At 36.5% G+C, this 10,882-nt stretch overlaps 1 protein-coding gene across 1 annotated transcript; it reads left to right on the top strand.

Moving 5' to 3' along the window:
- Nucleotides 1–705: 705 nt before the first annotated feature.
- Nucleotides 706–3,266, top strand: LOC123670376. The gene is made up of 3 exons (XM_045603873.1): nucleotides 706–741; nucleotides 1,173–2,196; nucleotides 2,380–3,266. The coding sequence occupies exons 1-3, from the start codon at nucleotides 706–708 to the stop codon at nucleotides 3,264–3,266; spliced, it is 1,947 nt and encodes a 648-aa protein (XP_045459829.1).
- The last annotated feature ends 7,616 nt before the right edge of the window (nucleotides 3,267–10,882 follow it).

Genomic DNA, 10,882 nt, shown 5'->3' with positions numbered 1-10,882 from the left:
TTCAATTTCTTATTAAACTTAGGTAGATAATCATGCCGAGAAGAAGGCCAAATATAGGACGCAGTACGTCTGCTGCTAAAAGACTTCGTTTGAATCGGAATAGTGAAAATAATGAAGAGAGAGAACTGCGTTTATCATTGGACCGTGAAAGACATATTTCGCAAAGACTGCGAGAGTCTTCTGCGGAACGTAACGCACGTTTGTCGTTGGATCGTGAAAGACATGTTTCACAAAGACTGCGCGAATCCTCTGCTGAACGTAACGTACGTTTGTCGTTGGACCGTGAAAGGTATGTTTCGCAAAGACTGCGTGAATCCTCGGCAGAACGTGATTTACGTTTGTCGTTGGATCGTGAAAGACATGTTTCACAAAAACTGCGTGAATCCTCTGCTGAACGTAACGTACGTTTGTCGTTGGACCGTGAAAGACATGTTTTACAAAGACTGCGCGAATCCTCTGCTGAACGTAACGTACGTTTGTCGTTGGATCGTGAAAGGTATGTTTCGCAAAGACTGCGTGAATCCTCTGCTGAACGTAACGTACGTTTGTCGTTGGACCGTGAAAGACATGTTTCACAAAGACTGCGCGAATCCTCTGCTGAACGTAACGTACGTTTGTCGTTGGACCGTGAAAGGTATGTTTCGCAAAGACTGCGCGAATCCTCGGCGGAACGTGATTTACGTTTGTCGTTGGATCGCGAAAGACATGTTTCTCAGAGGCTACGCGAATCCTCTGCTGAACGTAACCTACGTTTATCTTTAGATCGTGATAGACACAATGCTTTAATGCAAACTGAAACATCTGAGAGAAGACAACTCCGACTACAAAACGATCGTATTCGGCACATAAATTTTAGGAATAATATGCCAACTAATGGAACACAAAATAATAATAGATGGTCCAATAAAGAGTACTCGGCAATGAATTACAGTACAACAATTGATTATCAAAATTATCGTATCGTTTGTATAGGTTCTCCTTCCATTGTTTGTCAATACTGTTCGGCACTGAGATGGAAAGATGAGTCAAAAGGTTTATGTTGTTCAAATGGTAAGGTAAAATTAGATGAAATAGGTGCTCCACCTGAACCTTTAAATTCTCTACTTGATGAAAGTCATCCAAAGCATACAGAATTTATGCGTCATATTCGGCGGTATAATAATGCGTTCCAGATGACTTCATTCAAAAGTCAACGAGTAGTTGAAAACGGCTTCATGCCAACATTTAAAGTCCAGGGCCAGGTTTACCACCTTGCAGGTAGTCTTCTTCCACAAGTTCCTGACGACCATAAGTTTTTGCAGATATATTTTATTTCCGATCCTGAAGTTCAAGCAACGACTCGATGTAATATTAGTAATAGTAATTCAAGAACACCACTTGATAACTCTATAGTCAGGTCATTGCAAAACATGTTGCATTTGCATAATAGATACGTACAATCTTTTAAAACTGCAATGGAAAGTATCTCTCTCGATGTCCCAGATTACAATGTAGTAATTCATGCCAGCAGGGTACCTGACGGTGAACACCGTGGACGGTATAATGCTCCTTCTACCAGTGAAGTAGCAGTTGTCATTGCTGGACAACAATTTGACAAAAGGGATATCGTTCTTCGAAGCCGCGACGAAAATCTCCACAAAATTTCCGAACTACATCGTTCATATGACAGTCTTCAATATCCATTGATGTTTTGTCGAGGTGAAGACGGATACACAATTGATATTCCCCAAGTTAATCCTTCTACAGGAGACAGAGTACAGAAGAAAGTTTCATGTATGAATTATTATTGCTATCGTTTAATGGAACGCCATAATCATTATAATGTTTTACTAAGGTACGGAATGTTACTGAATCAATATGTTGTAGATCAGTATGCTAAACTAGAATCAGAACGTTTAGCTTTTATACGAAATAACCAAACACAATTACGCGCAGAAAATTATATACACTTACAGGATGCTTTACATTCTAATGAACACACGACAAACAATATTGGGCAGCTGGTAATATTACCGTCATCTTTTACTGGCGGACCAAGATACTTACACGAAAAAACTCAAGATGCCATGACCTATGTCAGGAATTACGGGAAACCTGACCTCTTCATTACTATGACCTGTAATCCTAATTGGAAAGAAATAAAAGATAATCTGCATTCCACCGCAACACCTCAAGACCGATATGACATTTTAAATCGTGTGTTTCATTTAAAAGTACAAAAACTATTACACTTAATAAATAAGGTAAACGTATTTGGTCCGACACGCTGTCACATGTATACGGTGGAGTGGCAAAAACGTGGGCTGCCACATATATATTTGCTTTTGTGGCTGACAAATAAAATCAGGCCCGACCAAATTGACACAGTTATAACGGCAGAATTACCAGACCAAGACGAAGACCCAACATTGTATGACATCGTGGTAAGGAATATGACTCACGGACCCTGTGGAGCTTTAAACCCTAACTCGCCATGCATGCATGAGGGAAAATGTTCAAAAAAATTCCCAAAACCATATCAGAGTCAAACTTCAACTGGTGATGATGGCTATCCAAAGTATAGAAGATTATCACCAGAGGAAGGAGGACGCAAGGCTGCTATTCGTAATTACGAAATTGATAACAGATGGGTAGTGCCTTACAATAAACTATTATTAAAAATTTTCGAGGCGCATGTTAATGTAGAACTTTGCAGTTCCGTGAAATCAATAAAATATGTCACTAAATACATCAATAAAGGAAGTGACCAGGCTACGTTTAGTTTACATTCTACAAATGAAGTAGAACAATTTCAATCTGGCCGCTACATTTGTAGTTCTGAAGCACTATGGCGGATTATGTCCTTCAATATTCATGAAAGAGCACCAACTGTCACACACCTCGCTGTTCATTTAGAAAACGGACAGCGGGTGTATTTCACTGAAAATAATGTAAATGACATTGTGAATAATCCAAGAGATACTACTTTAACAGCGTTTTTCAAACTATGTGCAGAGGACGACTTCGCAAAAACTCTGACCTACGACAAGGTGCCTGCCTATTATACCTGGAATCAAAATACGAAAAAATTCCAACGACGAAAGCAGGGGGCGGTAGTTCTCGGGTACCCTGGCGTGAGAAAAACAGATGCTCTTGGAAGGGTGTACGTGGTACACCCTAATAATGAGGAATGTTTTCATTTGCGGTTGTTACTCCACGTTATAAAAGGCCCTACTTCGTTTAGAAGTCTCTGCACTTTTGAAGGTGTAACTTACGACACATTCTAAGGGGCTTGCAAAGCTATGGGCCTCCTCGAAGATGACAGTCACTGGGAGAGTACGCTCTCTGAAGCAGCCATATGCTGTTCACCAAAATCACTTAGGTGCCTTTTTGCCATTATGATATCGTTCTGCCAAATCACGGACCCGCATCTTCTTTGGCAAAACTATCAGGAAAGTATGTCCGAAGATATACTGCAACGCAGACGACAAGAACTGTCATCAGATGATTTAGAGTACGACCAAAATATTTTTGATGAAGCTTTAAATGAATTAAATAAAGAGGTCGAATCTCTATCAGGTAAAAGTATAAAAGATTTTGGTTTTAACTTGCCGTTAAATTCAAATCTTTATGCAATGAACAACATCGAGGATTTACGAGAGACTGACTATGATTACACCCAACTCTTACAGACAATTCAAGATGAACATCGCTTAAATCCAGAACAAAAAATTGTTTACGACCAAATATTGTCATCAGTTAATAGTAATGAAGGGAAAATGTTCTTTCTAGATGCACCCGGGGGCACGGGTAAAACATTTATAATTAATTTATTATTAGCAAAAGTAAGGTCTGACAAAAAATTGCTCTTGCCGTGGCGTCGTCCGGTATTGCAGCCACACTTTTGAAAGGCGGGCGAACTGCACATTCCACTTTCAAACTACCTTTAAAAATTTGCAGTGACGACGTCTCTAGCGTTTGTAACATCTCAAAACAGAGTAAAACAGGTAAATTAATGCAGGATTGTAGCTTGATTATTTGGGACGAAGCTTCCATGTCCCATAAAGCATCAGTTGAGGCATTAGACAGGACAATGCGCGATTTACGCAACAGAAATTGCCCAATGGGTGGCTGCACCGTTTTGTTTTCTGGAGACTTTCGTCAAATTTTGCCAGTCATAGCAAGGGGGACTAGAGCTGACGAAGTCAATGCATCACTCAAAAGATCTTATCTTTGGCCACATATTACAAAATGTGAACTTAATACAAATATGAGAATTTTGTCCTCCAGTGAAGACAATAAACAATTTTCAAATAACTTACTTCAAATAGGTAATGCTGCATTTCAATCCGGAAATGTTAAAATCAATCTTAGTAACCTATGTGCTTTGGTTCAAAATGTGGAAGAATTGGTTGAGACCGAATATAACTACAAAGACTTTATGTTGGTTTAAGGAAAGGGCTATATTGGCACCTACTAATGAACAGGTTGATAAAATTAATCATTTAATTATTTCCAAGTTTGAAGCACCATCACAGATATACTATTCAGTTGATACAGTTTTGGATACCGCAGAGGCAGTACATTATCCAACTGAATTTTTGAATTCTTTAGTTCCTCCCGGAATTCCTCCACACAAGTTAATATTAAAAGTGGGTTCACCAGTGATATTACTTAGAAATTTAAATCCCTCAAAATTGTGTAATGGCACGAGACTCAAAATAGTTAAATTAAAAAACTTTCTAATCGAATGCACTATTTTAACTGGCTGTGGTACTGGTGATACTGTTTTAATTCCCAGAATACCGATGATTCCCTCCGAATTACCCTTCCAATTCAAAAGACTGCAATTTCCAATCAAATTAGCCTTTAGTATTACTATTAATAAGGCACAAGGCCAAACTTTAAAAGTTGCAGGAATAGATTTAACTGATCAATGTTTTTCTCACGGCCAGTTATATGTTGCCCTTTCAAGGGTGACATGTAAAAATAATCTGTTTGTGTTTACTAACAATCCGTCAGAAGTAATGAACGTTGTGTATAAGGAAATATTTCAATAGAAATATTCCTTATACACAACGTTTCAAGTAAAAAGTATTCACTTTTAAATATCCGGTGCCTACCTTACAGCTTCATCATCAACAATGTGTAGATATCTTTGTCATCACATATACTTCTTTATCTATACCTAAAACACTGGACGTGTCTATAATATGCGAGGAGTTATTTCAATTACTCTAGGCTCCCATCACCACATCCTGACCTGGTTACTATAGGACCAGCTGCAATGTTTACTCTTTCAAACATAATAAGAATTATCCAAGTCGATACACTGGCCTCGAAGTAATAGGGAAACATAGTCATTATTGGGGAGTTTCGACGATGATATGATATACCTAATCATCGTATTTTTAAAAACAGACAAACAAGTTACACATAAAAATACCAAAATCGTCATAGGTTTGCCTATAATATTTAAGAAGTTCCTGCGATTTCACCAGGATCCCATCATCAGATCCTAACTGGACAATGGGACCACCTGCATACGCACCATATATTAAAAAACATCCCTACGAATTGAGAACCTCCTCCATTTTTGAAGTCCGAAATCCACACGGGCGAAGCTGCGGGCGGAAGCTATCTATATAAATAAAAATGAATGTTGTTAAGCGCATAACTCGAGAATGGCTCGGCTAATTTATTTTTTTGTATGTTCCTTAAGGCACACGGAAGGTGTTAATACAAAAAAAAATTTACTATTGACAGAACGAAGTCTGTCCGGGCAGCTAGTATATTATAGATTATAGATAGATAGATAGATAGATAAACTGTTCCTGCTTTGTAGTGGATAATATACCTCACTATGATATAGTGGATCCAGTCGTGTAACATCATTTGATTGATAGTCCGAACTAGTTTCTAATAAACCCATTTATCGGAACTTAATAGGGTTCCGATAGCGGACGTTACGACAGCGACGCGTCATATAAATACGCGATCATCAAAGATTACTCATTATATCTTGATAAAAATTAACTACAAAACAAGCATCAGATTTCAGATTAAAACAAGAATCATCAAAATAAGTCCCCCCAGTAAAAAGCTCTGAGGTAACTAACACATGAGACATACATAAAAAAAATAGGGACAAATGGAACCTTCTTCTATTTTTGGAATCAAACCGCTTAAAACACCGACGGTTTATGGGTTCGGTTCCCGCTCGGGATGGATATTTGTAGTTGCACAAATATTTCTTTCCGGTTTGAATGTCTATCCTTGTGGGTCACCCCACCGTGCCTTGGAGAACATGTTAAGCTGTTGGTCCCGGCTGTTATCATAAAAACCTGATAACGATCGTTACTCATACTAGGAAACATATCCGCCAACCCGCAATGGAGCAGCGTGGTGGATTAAGCTCCAATCCTTCTCCTACATGGAGAAAGAGGTCTATGCCCAGCAGTGGGATGTTACAGTCTGAATGCATGGATGCAATACGTAATATGTATTAGTTTAATTGGCACTTATTCAAATAAAAATAATAGTCAACTTATTTACCCAAAAGCGTTGACATCATACTTACGAAACTACGAGAATAATATACTGCTAAATTTAGATATATCTATTTATATTGAATTATAAGAAAACGCACATCATCATTACCTATATTATATATACCTAAGTATGCATTAATACACTGTGACTATGTGTGAGAATGCATGTCAAAGATGTTACAAAGCGGAGCAAACGTGGGACGGTGAGACAGTATCAAGTTTCAACGAAATATGAGGCCTGTGGAGTATAATGCGGAAGCCTCGAGGAACATCGTTCTGCTCTACTTGTTAAGAGAATGACAAATTGTCGTCGAACTTCATCGCCTTGATCTTAGATTAGCTTTGCTTCATTATCTTGGTTATTAACTTATTAACTTTTGTTAAATGACCATTAAATTGGATATTTCAAGAAGCTCACAGACTAGTCTAACGTTTATCTAATTCATTTTCTTAAGATATTATTAATTTTCTAATGAATTGCAATGATAAATCGTTTAAAACAACATAATATGTTATTTATCGGTTTTAAAGCTGCTTACGACACATAAACATTTTTGCTTGAATTAGACGTTTCGTGTATCCCGAGTATAACAATTTGACAGTAATTATACAATCAGGAGAGTAGAATACTTTTAGAATTAGTTGTATAAACATGTCTTCTTAATGAATTAAGTTTAATTAGAGCCAATGTGTTCTACGGCGTAAAATACATAACGTAACGGATGGTCGCGGATTCAAATACGACTAGCTCTGTAAAATTTTCTACTGTGAATATATATCTCGTGATTGATAGGAAAAATTGTAATGATTCCTACATGTTACGAGAGTGATGCCGAAAGATTAGTCGGCTTATTGATAGCAATACAGCGTGGTAGGATAAGTTCCTAGTCCTTATTTTTAATGAACAATGAAGTTTTGTCTCTAAAACATTTAAAAATAACTTTTTTATACAATATCCCTAGAAATATTTTATTTAAACCATAAAACTAGTTATTATATTCACAAGTTCGTTGTAGTAATTATTGTTCATACTGATTTTTTCAATAATTTTTATAACGTAAAAAGACGTAATTATAATTTAGAATTAAATTATAATACTGAGAGGATACAGACCTAAGACGAAAATAATGTCAACGAGGAGGCAGTGTGTATGGATGGACAGTAGGTGTCCAGCAGTCTTTCTAATAAAGGCTGTATTGATAGACACCTCGTGTGTCGTGCACGACTATATTATGTAGTGCTCCTAATTTGTCAAGTCATTCACCTGCTCGATTTCTTATTAAAATTATAGCCACGTACTTATGTAGGTACTTATCAGTTCTTATTTAGGAAACAACATACATAATGCAGCTATACAAAAATATTGGTTGGAAAAAAGTAAAGAGTAATATAACATTAACCGGCCCTGAGTCGTCACATTTCCGGTGATAATAAAATCTTCTGATACTAAAATAAGAATTCTTTATTGTATAGAATAAGTAGGTAATATGTCGAGGTACACTTTTGCTGCCCTAGACAGAAAGAAAGATCGTTAATCTGAACAATATATAATTAAACATAACTACGATATACGTATGATATGATGTTGGTGTGAACGACCTAATCTTATCGGTGTCTTTGTACATATTTGTCTGTTCAGTCTACCTGCAATGCTTTGTAAATTGACGGTATCAGGTATGAGGTCTTGTTATAATAACACCTATGTACCAAGTATGAGCTTGTTTTATTCTTCTTAATAAGTTATTAATTATAACGCTGAAGATCCTACCATATACCTCTTATAAATGGGAAAGTTTTTGATGATCGAGCGGATTGTAATGAAATTTTGTACGTAAAAACCAGCCAGAATAAGAGATAGACATTTTCTATCTCAGTATTCCCACGGGATTAATTGTTACACGTGTGATGTAGTATGGTATAGGTAGTAATTCATTTTTTTTTTATTTAACTAGATTGGTAAACTAGCGTACGGGTCACCTTATGGTAAGCGATTACCGTAGCTTATATAGACGTCTGCAACACCAGAAGCAACGCAAGCGCGTTGCCGATCCTATGCACAATTCCCCCTGGAGTCCTTACTCACCAACAGGAACACAACACTGCTTAAAAGCAGTATTATTTAGCTGTGACCTTCTGTCAGGTCGAGGTACTACCCCAGTCGGGCTGCTCCATATTTTGAGCAGGAAATTTCCTGCTCTGCCCCACCTCAGTTTAAAATGATTATGTGCCACGTACATTTATTACGAACATGTAAGTGGCTTAAAAACCAAAACTATTAATTTCTATATCAATAGTTGCTGTAATCATTAAGATATAATAATTCTTTCGGAAACGTAGTTAAATCTTAAAATTAGGTGGTGTCATGGGACATCAGGTTGGAACGAAGTTCCTTCGGATAGTATAGAAACAACACAATTTGAAAAAAAAAATTGTTGAATTTTATATATATTTTCTAATTCTTGTTTTTTTTTTTATTTTGTTGATTGGTTTTTAATTAAGTATATAAAAGTATTTAGGAAATTTAGTATTTTAGAAAATAACAAATAACATAACATAAAATAAATCAAACAAAATAATAATAATAATAATAATTCAAAAAAACATGTCTTTATTTATTTTTGTCGACAGTATAAAATTACATAAAAAATTTAAATAAACAGTTTACTAGTAATATTTTAGTGTTACAAACGTCATATTATACAGTTGTGTGACTGATATTACGGCACTTCCGTTATACGTTTTTCTTACGGTTTTAGTATCACATTTTTTTCAGTTCGGTCGCCCAGCCAAATGTCAAGTCTGCCGTAAGGAACTTCGTTCCAATAATACAGAGTTATTTGCTGATTGCAGTATCTGAAAAATATATAAATAATAATATGTAGACGTATACATGAACGGGGAAGTTATTGTGAGAATATAATATGACATAAAATAGATGTAAGTATTTGTTGTAAGTATATCAAAATTTGCTTATGCGCTGTTTACGTGCCTCCTCCTTTTATTAAAAAAAAAATAGGTCGACAAACAAGCGTACGCCTCACCTGATGGTAAGCGATTACCATAGCTTATAAGCGCCTGCAACACCAGAAGCATCGTATGCGCGTTGCCGACCCTATCCCCAATCCCCCGCATGAGCTCTGGTCACCTTACTCACCGACCAGAACACAATACTGTTTGAAAACAGTATTATTTAGCTGTGTTCTTCTGTTAGGTCGAGGTACTAACCCAGTCAGGCTGCTCCATATTTGGTGCAGGACGCGTGCCTGTACATAAGACAGTCTTAACTAATTTTGCTGTACATCATAATAAAATTTCTGATTTGCACGGTTATAATACTTGTATTAGCTGTGTTCTTCTGTTAGGTCGAGGTACTAACCCAGTCAGGCTGCTCCATATTTTGTGCAGGACGCGTGCCTGTACATAAGACAGTCTTAACTAATTTTGCTGTACATCATAATAAAATTTCTGATTTGAACGGTTATAATACTTGTATTATGGGTGATCTTAATTTGAGACCTGTAAATTGGAATGGTGCGTACTTTTTTTTTTTGTCTAGCAGATAACAGGCATTCGTCTCCCTAAAATCGTTTTCTTTCTTCTTTCGACTAAATCGAACATTGTTTCAAAGGCAGCGTAAAGACAAAACCAATTAATTTTGTCATGACTACTCTAGGTTTGGTTTGTATTTGACATTTAGAATGAAAAAAAAAACATGTATTGAAATTTGAGCGATGCGTAGGTACTTATTTTTGTCCTGTAATATCTCGTGTTTCTAACTTAGGCTGCTCTGCTTGTTTTCAATATGTATTAAGTTTTTATTCCTGAATTAATGCGACTTAATTTGTTATAATTTACTACCAACGAAATTATTATTTTCCAACGGGGCTCCAAATTTGTGTCTGCCCAGGGCCCCACCCATGCCCTAAGACGGAAAGTCACTGGTTACTAATGGTATTAATAATATATATACCCATTGTGATTCAAAGAATAAATTATTGTATTTTATTGCTATGCCTTGACAGTATAAGTAGAAATCCCAAAGGAAATGCATTCCATGACTTCACCTCGTAAATGGAGCTGGACTTAAAATTCTTGACGCGACAATCGCAACAAAAATCCATCATTCTCCATGCATAGCGATTGTTATGCTGGTAGCCGGACTTACAAGACCTGTATACAGGTATTTGTCGCTATGTAACTGCGCCTAGATATTACAGTGATTACTTTATTGTGAAGCTGGTAAATAAATTATTCAAGGTCAATATGTTGATCTGTAGAATGTGCTTAATACACGTATTATGTACTCGTAAGTTTTTCTTTTGCCATTATTTATCAAGTATACAAAATTACAA

The sequence above is a fragment of the Melitaea cinxia genome, chromosome 4 (genome assembly GCF_905220565.1).
Source record: "Melitaea cinxia chromosome 4, ilMelCinx1.1, whole genome shotgun sequence".
NCBI classification, from domain to species: domain Eukaryota; kingdom Metazoa; phylum Arthropoda; class Insecta; order Lepidoptera; family Nymphalidae; genus Melitaea; species Melitaea cinxia.
Note: the sequence above shows the minus strand (reverse complement) of the source record. Positions and strands in the feature narration are given on the sequence as shown.

What these genes read in the sequence shown, in the direction of transcription:
- LOC123670376 (XM_045603873.1), top strand. Translation starts at nt 706, where the DNA reads ATGTTTCTCAGAGGCTACGCGAATCCTCTGCTGAAC. An exon ending in ACGCGAATCCTCTGCTGAAC is followed by an intron (nt 742 to 1,172) that starts GTAACCTACGTT and finishes AATGCGTTCCAG; the next exon opens with ATGACTTCATTCAAAAGTCA. An exon ending in CCGATATGACATTTTAAATC is followed by an intron (nt 2,197 to 2,379) that starts GTGTGTTTCATT and finishes TTATAACGGCAG; the next exon opens with AATTACCAGACCAAGACGAA.